This window comes from Ctenopharyngodon idella, chromosome 15, assembly GCF_019924925.1.
Source record: "Ctenopharyngodon idella isolate HZGC_01 chromosome 15, HZGC01, whole genome shotgun sequence".
Taxonomy (NCBI): Eukaryota; Metazoa; Chordata; class Actinopteri; order Cypriniformes; family Xenocyprididae; genus Ctenopharyngodon; species Ctenopharyngodon idella.
In genome coordinates, this window is record NC_067234.1 from 20144227 (window position 1) to 20166043 (window position 21817).

A 21817-nucleotide genomic window follows, 5' to 3' on the forward strand; every position below is an offset into this window, starting at 1 on the left:
ACTTTGTGGGGAACAGAGGCTGAAGAATTAATCCCCGCTGGGTTCTCCTCACCGAGTCCTTCAAGGCCATGAAGCAGTGGCACATCCAGCGGCGAGTCGTTCCATCACGGCAGATGTAGGAGAATGCCTTATCGTAATTACGGTCAGGTGCGCAGAAAGACACTTTCTCAATGGTCTGGTCAACAATGAGGTCCTACAGAGAAAATAAAAAGGGACAGATTGGTTGTTGTTTGTGGCATCTTAAATAAATAGCCTAAAATGCAAATAAAAACAAAGTATGTTGAAAGTGCTGTGTGTCAATGCCCAGTTCCATTCCATCAATATTTAATATTGTACATATATTATAATTCTACAGACAATGGGCCTTATTCATGAAACACGAGCAGAACTAATTTTTGTGTACATCTTTCGTAAGGCCATTCCGACGTAAATGTGCGGATTCATGAAAAGGATTGTGTTTTCAAAATGTTAGTAGGTACAATTTCTTTTTACACCTGCTCCTTACCAAGTGTAAATGGTGCGTAAAATGGTGTGTTCTTTTTGGCAAACTGATGGCTGCATTTTGATAACACTATAATGATATTTCATTAGTTTGTTTGCCCATATAGGTCATCTTTAACTATTGAGGTTTAATGTATTTGGCTTGCTTCAACTTCAACTTGAGCTCTGATATACCTCCAGGGATTACTAGTGCTTGGAAGGTAAGTATGGAAGGGTGCTTGTCCTATTTTTCTGGCCGCCAAGAGTTTAAGAATGTTCAACTTTGGGTAAAACACAGCGCTCGTCACTTCACTCTTTACCCAGCTGTTCAATCACAGTGGAGGTGGGGTGGGACAAATACCACAACGACCAACCGTCACATCCTACTTGTAAAACAACTGAACAACAATAGAGGAGAAGTTAATATTGATGGTATTATTGCATTTTTATGTTCGGTAATTATTGATTAATCAAACTATCTGCGAAATCAGATACTAGTAACATTGCTTCCTCAGATATTCCATATGTGCCGCATTTCCATCGAAATTACCTGGAACAATTTGTCCCAGGAAATTTTTTCCCTCAGACCTGTTGCTGTCTGCGTTTCCATCGCATCTAAAGTGCTGTATAGATTAGGCAAATTAGTCAAGGGATGTAGGACTGCGTGCGACGCATAAGCTTAATAAAGCCTGAACCTTGTCGTCGGTCCAACGGTTGTATTTTTTAAACTCCATTGTTGATTCGAATAGCAAACAATTCTTACTGCACGCACCGCAACAGACTTTTAAAAATGGTGGTTGAAATAAAATGCTCTGTAATTCAAGTCAAGTCAACCGATCAAAATGCCTCATGAACTCAACCAATCAGCATGTTCAGCGCCCAAGTCCCACCCCCGAAAGTTCCTGAACTTTGAAAAAGTACTACCTCGTGAGCAGGGACTTTCTGAGGCGGAAATTTTTACCCGGAACTTCATTTAGACCCTGGTCCCTACGGTCGAAACACACCGAGTACCACCCCAAAGTCCCTAGTTCCTGGGGAAAGTTCCTGGTGGAAACGCAGCTACAGCAATCAAAACAGCTGGAAAAAAACGCTGCACCTTCAAAGTGCTCTCAAGCGCCCCCAGCTGGGTGTTTTCAGAAGAGAGCCAGGCATCTTCAGCTGCCTAAATTCTTCTTCCAAAACGTGATTTTGTCTTACCCTGATTCACTATGGTAAGCCTATTATAAATGTTTATATTTCAGACCTGTCAGGATGGTCATCGCGTGAAAATTGCGTTTATACGTCACTCGTCCGTGCGGGTCTCATCATGTTAATAAATAGAGAAAAGTTGCTCCAGTGTGTATGGTGTGGGACTGGCATAAGTTAGTTGACACAACAAGCGAGAAAGGTTGACATGGAGCCACTAAATCTCCAACCTCCAGGGAATCACCCGTTTAAAAGAAATGGCAAACAGAGGAGCATCTGCTGTCAAAAAAAGAATGCGACAGAGCTCGTAATAAAACAAGAATCAACATTGGCTTGGCTTTTCAGAGGCCCTGTCCCAAATGGCACACTTCATGTGCACTTTCGGTCTTGTGGACTTACAATGGCCGCTGCGTGCGTGTGTCTGTTAAGTCCACAAGACCGTAGGGTGTCCCATTCGTCATTTAAGCTTAAAGCCCCCTTTGCGGCTGCTATGCGCCCTCGATGCGCACTTCTGCTGAGCCCGCAAGACTGTGAGCTACGCAGAGGACTTTACCCGGTAGTCAAAGCGGCATTACGTCGTGAAAGTGCGGACTCAGAGGAAAACCATGAGGGTTTAGGGTGCCATTTGGGACAGGGCCAGAGATGTCGAGAACTGAGGGATTTGAAATGCTGTAAAAGTGACGTGGAGATGACATTTTTATTACTCAACAGGTGAGTAAGGTATTTTATTAACAGATAGATTGTCATATGTAGCTTTCTAACAGAGTTCACTGTGAAAGGTCATTTCATTATGGTTGTTGTAGCGCTGTGCTCGAATTTATTTTTTCAAGGAAGTACCGTGTCTATTAATGTGTAACTAAACTTCTCTCTAAACTGGTTATTTCTCTTAAGCCTAGTAGTAAATGTTTTATAAGCAGTAGGATAACCATATTCATCCACACAGTCACACAGAGAAGCACAACCAAAACAATGTTCTTCCACAAAATGCATGCAGTTTTGTTTTTTAACCGCTAGAGGGCCAAAAGTTTTTGGGAAGGTCAGTTTTACGTGCAAATTACTCAGAATTTACTCATATATTTACGAAAGATTCCTGATTTGAATACACCTCTAGTCAAAGTCAATTTTGATGTTTTTTGTGAGGCTAATTCAAAAAGTGGTATAACTGTACTGAGATTGTGATGAAGTGGTTTCAGTTTAAAAATATTATTTGAATTAATGTATCTAAAAGATTTGTCTTCCTTATTTATTCTTATCTGTCCATGACCCAACCACAGTGTACCGTTTTTTGTCCTTTTGATTGTTCTAACATGACTAAAGCTTTTTGTGTAGCCTGGACCTCCCACTGTAACAGTGGCTAGTGTTTCCTTGTTAGGGGGCCACATTAAATACATAATACATGAGCTGAACACTGTAGAAGTGGTAGGTGAGGGGTCAGTGAAGCAGAGGAGGACTGGGTCTAGGTGAGGGGCCCATTCATTGTTAGCCAATTACTGACTGAAGGGGCCCCGGTCAGAGCTCTGGAAGTTTTGTCATGGATGAATGTGTCCTGTGGGGGATAACGGGTGTTTACAGTGGACGGGAAGAACTTTATGGGTCCATGACTGCTGACTCATCTCAGTTTCCAGGAATAAGACAGGCTGGTCTTGCAATCAATAACCTTTTCACTATAATGAATATTGAAAGTGAAGTAGGGCTGCTAATTCTGACTATTTTGGTCAATATTCTAATCATGGTCATTTAACATGATTAGGAGTGGGAGATATGTCCAAAATCTTATATATATCAAGTACATTTTTTGCTGGAAATAGGGTTGTTATGATATTTTAGATACCAGAGACAAATCAATACAAACAACAGGACAAATACAATAAAAAGGTGATTCTTATTAAAGCTACAAAAGTTATTCAGTCATGAGCAGTGAGTGTCTTTTGTTGTTTGATTAGCATTAATGACAGACAGCAGTAGGTATATTAGGCTGCTGTCACTTTAAGACCAAAACACGGATCCAATACTGACACACATCTGACCTTTTAGGCACACACCCGAAGTCCAAGGTATACTTTGCTTGTTCGTGTTTCGCTCCGTCTCGAAGCGCACACAGAGAAACTCACCTGGGGAAGAGTTTGAGTTTTCTTTCTCAGCTTAAGGCCCGTTCACACCAAGAACGACAACTATGAAGATAACAATATCGATAACTGTATTAGCCTCCACAACAGTTCTGTTTATTATAAGCATGTGCTTCAGTTATGCCGTCTGCCACTGTATTCTGATTGGCTGTCAGTCTTTTTATCATTCATCAGCTGGAGAAAATCATTTTGAAAGTGATTTCAACGATATCGTTCCTCTGTGCCATTAATGTTGTGGACTGCTATTCTCTTAAATTCAGAACGATTATCTTCAGTGTCATCGCTATAGTTATCGTTCTTGGTGTGAACGGGCCTTTAATATGCTTTTAATAAGTCTTTAATATAAAGCATGTCCTGTAATAGACTGCTTTTTACCACAGTCACAATGATAGACTGATGTGGACATTAAGTTTGGGCTTTTAAGGAGGGGCAATAGTGATGTAAAGGAACAGAAGGCGTTTATCTTGATCATAATGTAACTAAAAAAAATAACGAAACTAAAATTCGATTACTCACACAGCCCTAAAGTGAAGTTTAACACGGCAGAGGGCAAGAGGGACAGGACACACCGGTGGCATGTGACAGCGGCAGGAAGGATTAGGTGGCAGTGCTGACTCATATGCATATGGCAGGATTACCAGAAGGACGTAGTGAATGGACGTTTGAGTCTGAGGCCCTTACGAGAAACAAAAAAGAAAGCTTTGTGGCCTTCCGCCTTCTACTATGTGAGCTGAAAACTCATTATGTGAGGCCTTTGACCTTTTCTGGTTAACTTTCCGGGTTTTGTGTGAGGGAAGGATGTTACATTAATCCTCTGACTTTCAAAAGAAAACCCCAACCGTGAGAGACATGGGAACCCTTGGCCTCAAAAGTCGTCTTGTGTCTGAGACAGTCTAAGTGATGTCTCATGATCATGTGACGGGTCTTTTGGAGGTCGGCCAGCTTCCTCTTACTGCATATTTTGTGTTTCCTACAGACCTACTCTCTCGCTGATGGACTTGGCTAATTGATGGCTTGGGAGCTTATTGTGGCATCAAAGACTTTCTTTTTTTACCCTTGATTAATGGCTTTCCATGAGTGCACAACAAAATTTCTATACACACATACCTTGGTTTTGTCATCCACTACTCTCAGGCCATCAGCAGACACCCAAAGCACAGCCTTGACAGTTTTTTTCCCACTCTGAGAAGAAATATTGAAACAACATCAGCTTTTTGACACAACTGGATATTAGCACTACTGCAGAGGTTTTGATTTGCTCTGCATCAAGCATTCTAGCACAATAATTTTTGTCCATGACATATTTCTATGACAGTTTTAGCTTCTGTCAGCTCGATTTTTCCTACAGCGTATTAGAGAGCTGCCCGACAACATGCTGACCTGTGATGCAATGCAGTGAGTTCCAGGAACAAGACCCATTGAGGCCAGATTTGACATCAAATTTGACAAAATAAAAAGAACATTTAAGTAAGGGAAAATGTAATATTAACAATAATGATGATGATGATGATAATAACAATAATAATAAAAGTCAAATAAATACCATGCAAAATAAATGCTGTTCTTTTGAACTTTCTATAAGAATCCTGAAAGAAAATGTATAACACTTTCCACAAAAATAAGTAGCTCAACCATTTTCAACATTGATAATAATAAGAAATGTTTCTTCAGCACCAAATCAGCATATTACAATGATACAAGGAATACATAACAATCTAAAATAAATTAAAACAGAAAACAGATATTTTAACCTGTAATAATATTTCACAATATTTCTATTTTTACTGTATTTTTGATCAAACAAATGCAACCTTGTGGAGCATAATATACTTCTTTTTACATTGTACATTTTTAGAAATTTTTAGAATCTCACCTTGGAATTGTAAGGTTCTATCTGACATTTTTAACACTTTTTTGAGTTATTCACATTTTCTTATTCTGTGACAACTTATTTACATTATGTGATGTTTTTTTTCTTTCTTTGTTGTTGTTGTGTACATTTTGGGACTTTATTATTTAGAAAACAAAAAGGTTCTATCTACAAAGTCTAACACCGTGTCCTAACCAGACGCGACGTGACGCGACGAGCGATAAAATGTATCTTTTCCATGTTAATCTGAGTTTTTGTCCTAACCAGCCGCGACGGCGACACGCGAATATTCTATTTTAGAAACGGTTTCTATTTCTCTGCGACGTCGTGGCTGGAACAGCAGCACAAAGTATGGCAATGATAATATCAGGTACTGTTTATGTGCTTTATTTAATGTTAAAAGCGTCTAACGTGAGTTTGAATATTATTCTGTGTTCCCAGCTTTTTAGCTGTAAAGAAAACAACACTGGCTAATTCACCTCATATCTTGAAAATAAATAAATGGGCACAAGAACGTTCAAACTGTCAACTCAATGCACAAAAACAAGCATATTCTATGACAAAGATTGGTTCAGTCACTCCGTATGTACTGTAAATAATGTTTAAATGGTGTAATATTTATGAATTTTACTAAGTACTTGCCCATTTCATTGTGTCCACTGTGCTCTTGCCGAGAGAGCCTGCCCACACTCTCTTCTGATTGGTTGTGGTTTTTGATTGATTTTATCGCTTCTCATTTTCGCGTCGCGTCTAGTGTGGACAGTCAAATTGCTCGTCGCTGGAATCTTATCGCATCGCGTCTGGTTAGGACACAGTGTAACTCTAACTTAGTTCTATAAGGTTCTATTTGTGAGCCAATCAGCACTTCAAAAGCACACAAGAGGACCAGTTAGCCAATATAATATAGCCCATATAGACTCATTTAAGCTTCTTTAATTTTGATATTGTACATTTAGAATACATTTAGGGTCTCTGTCATTTTCATGTATGAAAGAGACTTGTTCCCCATATCATTTTTGCTATATGGAACGAAGCTCAATATCTCAAAACTGCTTAGAAATCAGATAGAACCTTATAATTCCAAGGTGATGAGATCAAGACAGCATTGCATGTAAACTTAAAGTACACATCAAGTGCGCATTTAGGACAGGTTCAGAAGACTGCAAGGCAGCTCTCTAGGTTTTGGAACAGTGTTTAAATCTTTCATTGAATCTGTTGTGAGTGCATGTCTGTCTGAGAGAGTGAAGGTTAGGGCACCGTGGAACGCATTTAATCTGGAAAAAAACTGTAGGAATGAGTAAAAGTGAAGTATGCGGCTAAATCAAGAAGAACTGAGGGAATCCAGCTGATGTTACAAGCAGCCCAAAAGTCACTGTCCAAATTTGCTAAGACAGCAGAACATTACACTGGCTGGAGGTGGAGAGAAGAGACTGGAAGAATAAGGAACAAGCAAAAGCTCAGAGCAGGGCTTTGGGGGTTTGGGAAGAAGAGAATATAAATGAAGTGACTGTGTAGACAGGCACAGCAGGAACTACCAACATGGGGATGAAAGAGAGAGCGTATATGAACAGATGGAGGGGCCACAGAGACAGGGCCACACACACAGTCAGTGTCATACAAACTGTACTTGTGGGTAAAAAGGTCTTTACATAAGTATGTAAAACATATGTTTTACAAACAAAAGTATATTATAAATACATATATTACAATTCAGATTTGAAGGGTCAGGATATGACTACTGACAGAGCAGCAATACTGAAGACAATAGCCAATGACAAAGCAGCTACGCTCTATAAACATTGATTTTTAAAATAAATGAGACTTTATAGACTCTCAGTACATTAAATCCTCAGTCCTGAGTCTCAAAGAGAAGTTTGGACACAATGAGGAACAGCATGGGTTTTACAGATGGATGTGAATAGGTGTGCCAGGGGTCAAAATTAAAGGGATAGTTCACCCAAAAATGAAAATTCTTTCATCATTTACTCACCCTCCAAATATATATATATATATATATATACATACATACATACATACATACACACACACACACACACACATATATAAATGCATCACATTTTTTGCTATACCAGCTTCTTTGGCTGCCAAATTGCTTTTTATAGCAAGTGTATGTTTTATTGTGTGAGAATGAAAAGCACTACTGTACTCACCACTTTCAGTTTTTTCACTGCTTCTTCGCACACATGCATCCCTCTGGACTCCTCTACCTCCACCAGACCGAGGTACTGCAGAAAGAGAAAAAATACAGGGAAAAGGAAGGGAAAGAGAGAGAGAGAGAGAGAATGATGAAATCCACATTTTCTATTTTTCTTCCACTACACCATTAGTTCTCTGAACGACATAATATGTGTTGTGGAAAATAAAATCACTACTCTGTCATTATTTGCTGAGGTTACGTGATCAAAATAGACAGGAACACAAATTTACTCAACCTCTTCAGGGAAAACTAGTCCTGTCCAAACAGGGCTAGTGTAGATTTCAATGAGGAACCCGTTGAAAACACAGCAGATGATATATTTGTTGGAACTCTGAAGTGCGATTTTGTCCAGCCTAAACCAATCAAAATGTCCTCGCACAGACACAATTAATAGTCATCCAGCCAGGGTTATGTGATTATGGTGGCCATGAGGACAGAGGCCATTACAGGATTACATCTCAGTCTCACAGAGATTCTTGATGCCTCAGGCTGGAGAGTAAAATTAGGCTGAATTTAATTATGCAAGATCCACTGCAATATATCCTCCACTTTACTTAATGATACAAACCTTCTTAGTCTTGAAAGAGCCTCTTTTTATTTCAAAATAGGATTGTCAAGCGCTTTTATTCAAAATAACGACATAATATGCTGATTAATTGATTACATTAATCTCATATATCAGTATTTAGTGAGGAAAAAGCCATACAGAGATGATTAAAAAATGGATTTACTTATTTGTTTTACTTTATTATCAATATTAGCCACATTCTGGAATTAATATAAAGGTCGTGGGACATGATCTCGCAATATACTTTCACACTGAAATAGGGTTGTGAATGTACTGTAACATGTTAATTCGTTCACATAATTACCCATTTAATAGATTTCACTTGAATGGTAGTGAACGGTATTGTAATACTCTACTCCTTAATGTCCTATACCAGCCATCAGACTGGTGTTATTATTGTGTGGGGGTTTGATTGGTCTGTTTTTGCTCAAAGCTCTAAAGCCTTTGGCCGTCAGCCAGACACTGTGAGGGTGTTACTGACTTTCAAACATTTCAGAAGTCAATCTATATCTGGAAATTCCCATTATACCTGTTTTATTTTGCCCTATTGTATAGGGCAAGTAGTATAGCTTTTGAATAACAGTCCCTTAGTGTGACATTTTTTTTCCATTTGAAGTCTCAAGCAATTATATGAGTGTTAATGCTTAAATAAGCAAGTCTGGAACATCATAAACTACACTCTACAGACATTTATGTTGGCTTGAGCCTGAGTTAGTTTGAATTAAACTGACACTATTTACTTTCTTTGTACACATTCCTAGTCTTACTGTGCACTGTTAGAAAAAAAAGATTTAATGGGGTTCAATATAGAAGCCTAGAGGTCAATTTTAAAGAACCCTTCATGCCAAAAAGGTTTTATATAAGGAGAAATGTTTAACAGGTTATTTATTTATTTTATTTTACAGGGGTGTGGTAGGGCTGCACAATATATTGTTTTAGCATTGGTATCGCGATGTGCGCATTAGCGATAGTCATCATTTCAGTATAGGGATCATTAATCTGTATGGACCAGACACCACGATTCAAAACACAAATGATTCTCGGATTAATTGCAAAGTTTGACCATTATACAATGAAAGTTTATCATTTGCATGTGTTTTAGGTCCTGTCAGTTTAAACATTCAAATTATTTTAAACCATTTGATGGCAAGATGGCGCGAAAGAGAACTCAATTCTGAACGTGCGGCTGTTTTCTGTGCCCACACACAGAGCCGCGCAAATGCACGTCAACACCGAATTTTTTTCTATTTGTGCCTGAACGGACACATACATGCAAAAAATTGTCAAAATGCACATCTCTGCGAGTATCCTCGTAAACAGTTACTTATGGCTTTAGGTGAACAAACAATTGACAAAGAAAAATGGAAGAAGGAAAACCCATATTTTGGATCTGCGAATTCGGTCTTAAAGTGACAGCAGCCAAATATTCCTGCTACTTTCTTTGTCATGAATGATAATCAAACAACAAAACACAAAGAGAATAATCACTTTTGTAGCTTTAACACACATTAATTATATTTAATTTATACAGTGAAGACTATGCAGTGTTATTTTACATTTGATTATTCAATATCTGTACCTGAATACTGTTAAACTTACATGAAAAATATAAAGCATTTTTATTTCATTTGTATCTTTGTTCTATTACATTTATCTATGTTTGTAATTTGTTCATTATTTTCTATGTGATATTCTACAAAATCACCCCAATGATTGATTAATTCTGTCCAAATAGAGCTATTCAAGTCATCTGGTGAATTTTTTTTTCATATCGCAATATATATCGCAGAAAAACAAAATATTTCCAATATCGTGCAGCCCTACGATACACTCATGTCATAATTTGATACAAATCGCGATACTGAGCTCACAATACGATACTTTCGCAATATTTTAAACCAAAATAAAGGAGAGTTTTTTTATTATTATTACTTTATTGTTATTTTATTATTATCAGGACCCACAAATATTCCACCACTGCATTACTATACATTATATTCAACATTATATATAGCAGTTTAATGTAGTAATGTCACTGAAACTCCGTAAACTTTCGTTTTTTTTTCCTCACGCAGTACTCGTGCTTTCAATGCATCTCAGGCAAGCCCCACACACACAGACTCTCCTGGTGTTTGCTATGTCCCGCCTATTAATGCACTATACATATAAGAATAAACCGTTTAAAACATTTTGAATAATCATACTACTAAAACTAAATGTGATATGGTGATTTAAATGATGTTTGCGCTTTGCAGTTGCACTTCAGATGATCAATTCAATCAATCAGAGTTCTAATCGCAAGAAAGCGTGTCAAAATGACTATTCCCAAATTGTAAATGGTTAGTTCATTCAAAAATTTAAATTCTGCATTTTCTCACTCCCATGTTGCTTTCGTGTGTCACGCAAGCATTTAAACGTCCGTGTTTACTACAGTATGGATGAAGTAAATTTGAATGCTGAAAGCCTTGTGTGACAGCACTTGTAGATCATATTGTTCTCATTATAAATTATTATAGCAAGAAGTCTATTAACAACATTCTAGATGAATTTGGAAGCCCTGCCATCAACAATTTAGCGAACACTGCTCATGTTAATTTAAAATAATATTAACAAGGATTTAAAAAGCCAGTTGACTTCTCAACTTACCCGGACAGGAAAGTTGCATTTGCCCTTTCGTACAGCCTCTTCATCTGCTTGCCATTGGTGCGGCCGGCTGGCCTCCGGCACGTAGGTGGGCTTCTTCCTGCGCAGGCTCTGACGCAGCTTATTCATCTCCACGCTCTCAAACTCTCTGTTGCTGAGGACAAGAAAGAAGACACGTTAGTAGGAGAACATATCATGAACAAATTGGCCCTTACTTCACCTCAGCTTCCAACTGTTAAGTCAGGACACACTGAATGTTGACATATCATACAGATGGCAGTATTTCCAGTCATGCTGGACAGACAGGATGTAATCACTCTGATTTGGATTTCACAAAAAAGCCACCAACATTCATTTCATATTTCTTGGTATTTTTAACTGAATGAAAATAACCACAGTATATTGGATTAAACAGAAATTGCAGAGAATGTATTCATCACCTCTGTCTTAAAAACAATTGCTTTGCTCTCAAGAGCCCTATTTATGCAACATAATTAGGTCATTCATTCTACCCTTAATTTGCATTGGTAATTTCACATTCTAATGCACAACACCACAAAGCCAGGCCGCTCTGAAGAATGCAAATATCTGAAGCTCCACGTTACGCATGCATATCTTAATAATTCCATTGAGGAGAATGTACAGTAGTAAACATACTAAGACATACAACAAAATGTCTTAGTATGACAAGCAAAAGGTTGAAAAATAATGAAAATTCTGTCATCTTACTCACCCTCGTGTCATTCCAAACTCATAAGACTTCCATTATTCAGTGAAACAATAAAGAAGATATTTTGAAAAATGTCCTAGCTGCTCTTTTACAAAAAAAGTAAATGGGACTGAGACTGTAAAATGTGGGGAAAAAAAGTTAATAACATTTTGAACATTTTAGCTTTCATTTTTTGATTTTCAGTTTTTAATTAAAATTGCGAGTTATAAAGTCAGAATTGCGTTATATAAACTCGCAGTTGCATGTTATAAAGTCAGAACTGCGAAATATAAACAATTCTGAGAAAAAGTCAGAATTGTGAGAAATAGTCAGAATTGCGAGTTATAAAGTCAGAATTGTGTGATATAAAGTCAGAATTGCGAGTTATAGTCAGAATTGCGTCATATAAAGTCAGAATTGCAAGTTATAGTCAGAACTGCGAGATATAGTCAGAATTGCGAGTTATAAAATCAGAATTGCGTGATATAAAGACAGAATTGCCTTATATAAACTCGCAATTGCATGTTATAAAGTCAGAACTGTGAAATATAAACACAATTCTGAGAAAAAAAGTCAGAATTGTGAGAAATAGTGAGTTATAGTCAGAATTGTGAGTTATAGTCAGAACTGCGTGATATAAAGTCAGAATTGCGAGTTATAAAGTCAGAATTGTGTGATATAAAGTCAGAATTGCGAGTTATAAAGTCAAAATTGTGTGATACGAAGTCAGAATTGCGTGATATAAAGTCAGAATTGCGAGTTATAGTCAGAATTGCGTTATATAAACTCGCAATTGCGTTATAAAGTCAGAACTGTGAAATATAAACAATTCTGAGAAAAAAAGTCAGAATTGTGAGAATAAACGTTTAAGTTTATAAAGTCAGAATTGCATGATAAAAACTCGCAATTGCGAGAAAAACGCACAATTCTGACTTTATAATTTGCAATTGCGAATTTAAATCTTGCAATTCTGAGAAAAAAAATGTCAGAATTGTGAGATAAAAAGTCGCAATTACCTTTTTTAATTTTTTATTAAGTGGCGGAAACAAGCTTCCATAACATTAGGCTGAATCTATCATGACAGAATTTTTGCTTTCTTTTTCTCATATAATTTTTACGTATCAACTTATACATATCACAAAAAATACATTTTTTAAGAGACTTCGTTGTTATTATTACCATCTTTTCACAAGGCTTGGCATATCTTCTCCTTGAAAAGCTGTAAACTTCACACAAACTGTTGTATTGCGCTCTTCAGTGTGAACCACACACCACACAACCACTTTTGCTTTTATAGCTTCACGTCAGAGGCCGAAAGCACACATTTCCCAAAGCCATGAAGCGTTACGGGTAACAGGTGGCAGACATGGAGTGGCGGAGGTACCACTACGCACGCCTGGCCCAAAGCCCACATGCCTACACCCATAACACACCCACATATTCAAAAGAACACATGATTGTATATGAGTGTGCGTTTTTTAATAGCCCTGGCGTCTAGGTCTCTGGAGGCTTTACTCAGCTCTGGCACGCGCCTGTTGCTGAGCTCGACAGATCTCGTAGGGGTCAGATGGGATACGCAGGACTGGCACCTGCCGCTCGTCCGGGTAGTGAGGCCAGAACGGGCAGCTGAATAAACCACATGGCATTTTAATGAGGCAACAAGACATTACAGTAACATCAGTACATTCCCAACAGGAGGGTCTGGATGTTTGGGGGTTCTTGATCAAGATCAGTCAATGCTTTTGCAGGAAGAGGAAAGGGGGGAGCTTCCGAGATTCTGCTCTACTTTCAGGATTGATCTAATGGCTGAAAGGCTGCCAAAGCTACAGAATAGCAGAGAGGGAGGAGAAGACATTCGGAGATTGAGAACAGGCCAAAAGCCAATGAGAGAGAAAGAGAAGAGACTTTATAAGGAGAAGAAAGAAGGAGCTTGAGATGTAGAAGGGGAGGGAGACAAGTACTAAACACTCTCACTGAATCTTATTGAGGTCACAGATCTAATGTGTGTCGCTCACACTGTGGTGCCAGTCACAAATGTCCTGACTGATGCAGCAAATTTAGTTTTTGATGGTGGTGCTGCATCAGTCAGGATTTTTTAAATCAGTTGCGTGGACAACTAGTTGACTAATTGGTAGTAGGCTGGTTTATATATATAAATGGTTAGTTCCTGTCCTTGATTCTGATTGGTCAATAGCTGTGTTTTATTCACGATAAAACAAGACTATGACCGCTTCACCCAACGGTTCTGTGTATCACTACACAACACCCTTAGCAACCACTCTTAGCAACATAAACTGTATGTTCTCAATTGATATTGTTCATTGAAGTTTATGTATTATGTAGAAGAGTACTGTGAGAAAGAGATCGAGTGAGCGAGTTAATTACCTTCAGGTCAGTCCTATGTTCATAATAAAAAATCTGTTTAAATGTTCGATGTATTATCTTGTCCTTTTAACAGTTAAGGGGTTTTCCCGTGACTGACAATCGCTAGTCAAAGCATTTGTCAGTTGCGTCTTGTTCAGTGTTCACAACAATTCAGTCTTTTCAATGTAAAAGTCTTCGCTACTGACTGACACACTCATAAAGACAGTCTTTGCTGCCATCTAATGGCATAATAATGTAACTTCTGTTGCTGTTCAGTCAGGGACTATTTTTTCTGATGGAAGGAAGGCTTTTAGAAAAAGTTTACTTCATGAAAGTTGCATTGATACATATTTCTGGCTTTAATATTTGTATTCTGTGGTAACCGTTTTATAAAAGCAATAAGGTACTCGAGGCTAGTGCTGTATCGTGAATAAGACTTATTCACGATACAGCACAGCCTCTCGTACCTTATTGCTTACACACACACACACACACACATATATATACATACATATACATATATATATATATATATATATATATATATATATATATATATATATATATACATATATTAGTAATTATTAATATTTTGAACTAGATTTTATTTTTAGATTTTCAGTTTTCATTTTAATTTAATAATTTTTTTATATTCCTATATACCTTTAATTTGTTTTTATATCAGTTTTTAGTCATTTTAGTACCTCAACTTATTTTAGTTAGCTGCCAAAGTAACATTTTTAGTGTTTGTTTAGGTGTCTTAAAGTTAAGTTTTTCATCTAATATTTATATTTTATATTTTATTTCAGTGTTATTTATTTCAATTATATAAAAAACATTTTTAATAGTTTTAGTTAACACTAACAACATTACAGTCAATAATTAAAAATACAAAAATAAAAAATAAAATCAATCCTTTTAAATGCAGGAAGTGAATTTAGGCATCAGTGAGATAACATTATAATGTTATAATCTGTACATTAAACAACAAGAAAAAGTAGATATTTGTGAAATGTAAAGATTTAACAGCATTATTAGTGTTTTTAAAGATTAACTTTAAGCGTTAGATGATGACAAATTTTATCTACATGTAAAAATACAGTAAATTAACGCACAATTAAAAAGTTCAATATCGATAAATACAATAAACAAAATATCCAAAAACCATTATGGTACCAATACCATGAATCTCTAGTCAGAATGTGTATGATTGACTGTTTGCTTGAATAATAACCACTTCAAAAACCTTGAGCAATGACTTTGCTTAAATGAAAATAAATTAAATTTAATTTAATTTCAATTTATTAAAGGGATAGTTCACCCAAAAATGAAAATTTTGTAATCACTCACCCTCAAGTTGTTCTAAACCTGTATGTGTTTCTTTCTTCTGTTGAACACAAAAGAATATATTTTAAAGAATATGGGTAACCAAACAGTTGATGGTAGCCATTGACTTCCGTAGTACGGAAAAAAAATACTATGGAAGTCAGAGGCTATTGTCAACTGTCTGGTTACTAACTATCTTTAAAATATCTTCTTTTGTATTCAACAGAAGAAAGAAACTCATACCAGCTTGGAACAACATGAGGGTGAGTAAATGATGGCAAAATGTTCATTTTTGGGTGAACTATTCCTTTAATGTTTATGTGAATATGTAACATTTAAATAAACATCATATTAAATTGTGCTGTGGTATCAAAATTGGTTTCATCAATCAAGAAATAGACTAATATTTTGCTGTCCTAACCCTCGTTAACACATACGGCAAAGAAAACAATTTGTTCTTGAGAGGTTCTTATGAGACTCGGCAGGGAAATTTCCACAACATCCATATGAAAGTCACACAACAGCTATAAGAGCCACCCAAGTCATTCCATGGAAATGATTTCATCACCAAATGAAAACCAGCTGGAGCAACATGGGTAGAGTGAACCAAGACTAAACCAAAACAACACATTCAAGACTTCATACACAAAACATTTGGCAGAACACTTCTCTTATGTGTCTGTATGATGACCATATACCCCATCAGATTCAAGCAAACAGCTTAGTAAAAATCATACAGATTATGCATTTTATATTACGAATATTCTTGGCTGCTTCGTGAAACATATTATAACAGATTTATTTTAGAATCATAGCATACTCACACTGAAAAGGTATGGCTTCAGAAGACTCGGAATTCACTGCATGAGTTGAATGGACCACTTTTATGCTATTTTTATTATGCTTTTATGTCCTTTTTGAAACTTGAAGGAGAATGAGAATAATGAATGGATTCTCATTTCTGGGTGAACTATTCCTAATGGGTTGAAAGAAAGAAACAGTGTAAATGGGAGAGAAAATGAAAGAGAAAAAAAGTGCAGTGAAGGGGCTAAAAACTCACTTTGAACGCTTCAGTGAGCATGAGCCCTATAGCATCACATGTAAATAACAAATCAAAAAGGGCTCCTAGAGCAAGAGGCTCAAAATTTACAAAAGACCATCTTAAGCTCTCCTGCACCATCTCAAAACTGTACTAAGATACTGATGAGGCAAAGGCTGCAGTATGACTCTCACTACAGTATGGAGGCGGAGGAGCAGATTTAGCTTTTGTCTCATTATTGCTAAAATCAATGCTCTCAGAGCAAGGAATCGAACCGCAGCAGCTGCCTGCGCTTATTTCAGAGACACTGTGGGTGGACAGTGTAATGGAGGCTTTTTGGATGCTTTTGAAAAGGGAGTAATTGTAGCATGGCACTCCAGTCTCTTACGGTAGGCTGTGCTCAGGTCTCTTAACTGGCATTGAGAGGATAGGTTGGAAAATAGTTACTCAGTTTATTTCAGCAGGGATTAACAGGATCGTTCAACTAAAATTGAAAATTCTGTAATCTTTTATTCTGTCCTTATTATTTACTTATCCTCTTATGTTTCAAACCCTGTTTCAAACATCAATTTTCGAGGAATATTCATGCTGCTTAACGAAAATGAATGGTGAGCAGCGTCCATCAAGCTCCATAAAGGTCATTTTTAATTATGCTTTTTTATTTATTTTTTTAAAGTTGAAAGCCCCTGATCACAATATGCTTTCACTGTATGGAAAACAGAAGCTCAGATATTATTTAAAATATCTTATTGTCACACCTGCCAGCCGGAGTGCCTATGATAGCCACCAGAGGGCACTCCTTCCATCTGCTTTATCTCACCATGAACTACATTTCCCATAACCTATTGCCTGGACTAATCATGTTCTGATTACTTCCACCTGTGTCTCATTACCTTGCTAACTCTGCCTATATAAGCCCTGTGTTTTCTCTCACTCTTTGCGAAGTCTTGTATGTGTTACACTTCATTTCTGACCTTCTGGATTACCTTCAATAAAGCTGCGTTTGGATCTTTAACCCAAGTCTCAGAGCAGTATGTGACACTTATTTTATGTTTAATTGAAGAAAAAATGTCATACAGGTTTGGACTGACATTCAATTTTGGTGAATTTTCATGACAAGGGCAAAGCAATTATGGATGCCCCGATATAAATACTTGGACCAATACAATAAATCTATAATTATTTTTTTCATTATTATGGCCAATAACTGATAAATAACAATATTCAATTTTACACTAATCTGTCTAAATAAATTTACAATAATACACTTTAAAAATTGTGTATTTAGGTGTCACAACATTACATATGAAAACTGAATATTACATTACTGAATATTTAATTATTAAAAAATAAATTATTAATAAATTATGGACACTTTAATGTTTCATGACAGCACCAAAATGTAAAAGGAAATAAGAATGCACAATTATATATCTAATATTGACTGATACAATAAATATGTAACCCATATGTTGCCAATATATCATGCATCTCTAAATTTAATATACACTAGTGTTCAAAAAAATTTGTTTAAATATATTATTTTTATTAATATTATTCATTAATATAATATTATTCAGCTAAGACAGATTAATTTGATAAAAAGTGATATTTATAATGTCCATTTCAAATAAATGCTGTTCTTTTGAACTTTCTGGTCATCAAAGAATCCTAAAAAAATATATATATCCCGGTTTCTACAAAAATATTAAGCAGCCCAACTGTTTTCAACATTTATTATTATTATTATTATTATTATTATCAATGTTTCTTAAGCACCAAATCAGCATATTAGAATGATTTCTGAGGGATCATGTGACACTGAAGACTGGAGTAATGATGCTGAAAATTCAGCTTTGCCATCACGGGAATATTTTTGAACACGTAATTCAGCATTGAAAGTTATGTCATATATTTCATCAAATAATTAATTAAATAAAACCGCAGTCCAACATGAGTTGTACACATATTTATGGAGAACAGATACAAAGCTGCACACAAGTGACCCAGTTTTAGGACCTTATAAACCCTGTTTGCAAATATTATCTGACTCAGGGAGCAAAAGCAACTTGTTTCTCTGGCCATCTGCCGCAGCTCGTCTAAAGAAGCCACAGACCATATCACACCTGCTAAGAATGAGGTTACACTCACACACATAAACATGACACCCACACACGTCAGATACAGACGTGAGTAATCGTGTTTGCAGATGACGGGGGGAAAAGGGGTCAGACCAAATGTTTATCCTAAGAGGAACTGGCCTGTGCTAATATCATCAAAACCGAAAGACACTGACACAGTGACCATTTCACACTCACAGCCAGTGTGAATATGTGGGTCATTCAGGTTTGCAGTACATGCTGTCGATTCAATCGCGTAGGCGTTTTCGATCACAATTCACTGACATAAGCTGCTGAATGTTCTCAGCAGGCAAACTAAACCAATGTCCTAGTAAAACAATCCTCCTATAAAATGCATGTCTGCGTGCAAGTTGATTTTAAAGAGTTAGACAGCCGTGGGCTCTAATGCAGTGAGACAGCTGAATCACAGACTGCAATCAGCAAGACGAGTCTTATGCGCTCGATTGACATTCTGCCTAACCAACAAGGGCTTCTGAGGCTTTTCCCAAACCAAATTTTCCCTCAAGAGGCTTGAGAGGATTTTCAAATGAGAGGCATGATTATTATTTGGCAAGGATATTTCCCTTGCTGTGCTGTTTATTTTAGGGATAGGTAGCTTCTTATTAACAGTACATGGTTAAGGAAAGGCATCAAACTCTCTTTTGGATATAAGCAGCCTTACTTAAAGGGTTAGTTCTCCCAAAGAAAATGAAAAATATCCCATAATTTTCTCACCTTCAAGCCATTCTAAGCGTATATGACTCTTCTTTCAGCCAAACACAACCCAATGAAAATAAAAATTATCCCATAATTTTCTCACCTTCAAGCCATTCTAGGCATATATTACTATCTTCTTTCATCCAAACACAATCTGAGTTATATTAAAATATCCTGGATCCAAGCTTTATAATGGGAGTGAATGGGGCCCGAGATTTTGAAGCCCAAAAAAGCGCATCCATCCATTATAAAAGTAATAATTACGACTCCAGGGGGTTAATAAAGGCCATCTGAAGCGAAGTGATGCATTTTTGTAAGAAAAATATCCATACGGCCGTCTGCACATTCATGAGAGAGTCAAGTTCTGGCGGAAGGGTGACCTCTGACCTGATGCATGACGTAGCTCCTCCTATATCGAAATCCTCTGACATTTCTCTTTAAAACTTCTCATTTTAGACTTCTAATTTTGTTTTGCTCTATCCTATGCATTTTCGCATTGGTCAATTTTCACCTGAGCTTACATCCTACGTCATATGTCGGGTCAGAGGTCACCCTTCTGCCAGAACTCGACTCTCTTGTGAATGCTTGGACGGCCGTTACCGGAAGGCAGTGATTATAGTTTAGAAAGTTATAAATATGGATATTTTTCTTACAAAAATGCATCACTTGCTCTCAAATGCACACAGAAGGCCTTTATTAACCCCCTAGAGCTGTATGGATTACTTTTATGATGGATGGATGCACTATTTTAAGGCTTCAAAATCTTGGGTACCATTCATTATTCATAGTCATATACATCTAGAATGGCTTGAGGGTGAGTAAATTATGGGATAAGTTTCATTTTTGGGTGAATTAACCCCTATAAAAGTTGTGATGAAACAGAAGTAGCGAGATTTTTTTCTTCAGTATTCTTCAGCACATACGAGTATAGCAAGCAGATTATCGAAAAAGAAAAAAAATGTAGGACGGAGTATCGGTTGATGATTCGATTTTGAGATAATAAATTGAGGCAGATTAATGCAACCTTGCAGTGGTGGGGTTTAAGTGGAATAAAGAACAAAGTATAGTTTTTACACGTACGATATGTTATGCGTAAATAAATGTAATAATCCGCACAGTACATACTCAGTACGCTTAGGTTACACATGCGCCTTTATATTTTTTTAAATTGGTCCATATGGTCTATAATCATTAAATCAACTAATTTGTTGGTCCATAAGGTGGTAAAACTGTCCCAGACCATTTTTGGGTTTTTTTCCCGGTCTGGAAAAAGAAACTGAAGAGATAAAACAACAACATTAAACCAATGGACAAAGATGAATCTTTCTAGTGTGAATATGTTGACCACCTGTGTTCGCGGCACACACACAATTAAATGGAGTTAACTTTGAAAGGATGCATCAAAAGTGATGTGTAGTTTGGGCTTAAAGGAACACTCCACTTTTTTTGAAAATAGGCTCATTTTCCAACTCCCCTAGAGTTAAACAGTTGAGTTTTACCGTTTTCGAATCCATTCAGCCGGTTCTGGCGGTACCACTTTTAGCATAGCTTAGCATAGTTCATTGAATCTGATTAGACCGTTAGCATCTCCTTAAAAAATGACCAAAGAGTTTCAATATTTTTCCTATTTAAAACTTGACTCTTCTGTAGTTACATCGTGTACTAAGACTGACAGAAAATGAAAAGTTGCAATTTTCTAGGCCGATATGGCTAGGAACTATACTTTCATTCTGGCGTAATAATCAAGGAAATTTGCTGCCGTACCATGGGTGCAGCAGGCGCAATGATATTATGCAGTGCCTGTGACCCCCTGCTTGCACAGGGAGCGTGCCTTGCAACCATGGAGACATTTGTGAGAGGCGCTGCGTAATATCATTGCGCCTGCTGCAGCCATGGTACGGCAGCAAAGTTCCTTGATCATTACGCCGGAATGACAGTATAGTTCCTAGTCATATTGGCCTAGAAAATCGCAACTTTTCATTTTTCGTCGGTCTTAGTACACAATGTAACTACAGAAGAGTCAAGTTTTAAATAGGAAAAATATCGAAACTCTTTGGTCATTTTTGAGCGAGATGCTAACGGTCTAATCAGATTCAATGAACTATGCTAAGCTATGCTAAAAGTGGTACCGCCAGACCCGGAGATCGGCTGAATGGATTTGAAAACGGTAAAACTCAACTGTTTAACTTTAGGGGTGTTGGAAAATGAGCCTATTTTCAAAAAAAGTGGAGTGTTCCTTTAAATGATTGGAGAAGTCTTGCATACTTCACTAGGGAGAACTCTTATGCAGAAAATGGAGTTATGACAAAAATGTCAAATGTTTTGACAATGTCAAAACTAATTTAATCAAATGAAACATGCATTGATGAATTGTTCACAATAAGACCAATACACAGGGTGAATTTTCATTTCATTGCTGACTTAAGCCAAAAAATTTTCTATACAAAACCTC

At 36.9% G+C, this 21817-nt stretch overlaps 1 protein-coding gene across 1 annotated transcript in view; it reads right to left on the reverse strand.

Annotated features, from left to right (window-relative positions):
* numbl (NUMB like endocytic adaptor protein) overlaps positions 1-21817 on the reverse strand; it is a 31682-nt gene that overhangs the window by 7363 nt on the left and 2502 nt on the right. The window contains exons 2-5 of the mRNA XM_051862315.1: positions 11094-11244; positions 7833-7907; positions 4899-4973; positions 53-193 (exon numbers count right to left, since the gene is read on the reverse strand). Coding sequence (XP_051718275.1) covers positions 53-193; positions 4899-4973; positions 7833-7907; positions 11094-11244 — 442 coding nt within the window. The remainder of the gene's footprint in view (positions 1-52; positions 194-4898; positions 4974-7832; positions 7908-11093; positions 11245-21817) is intronic.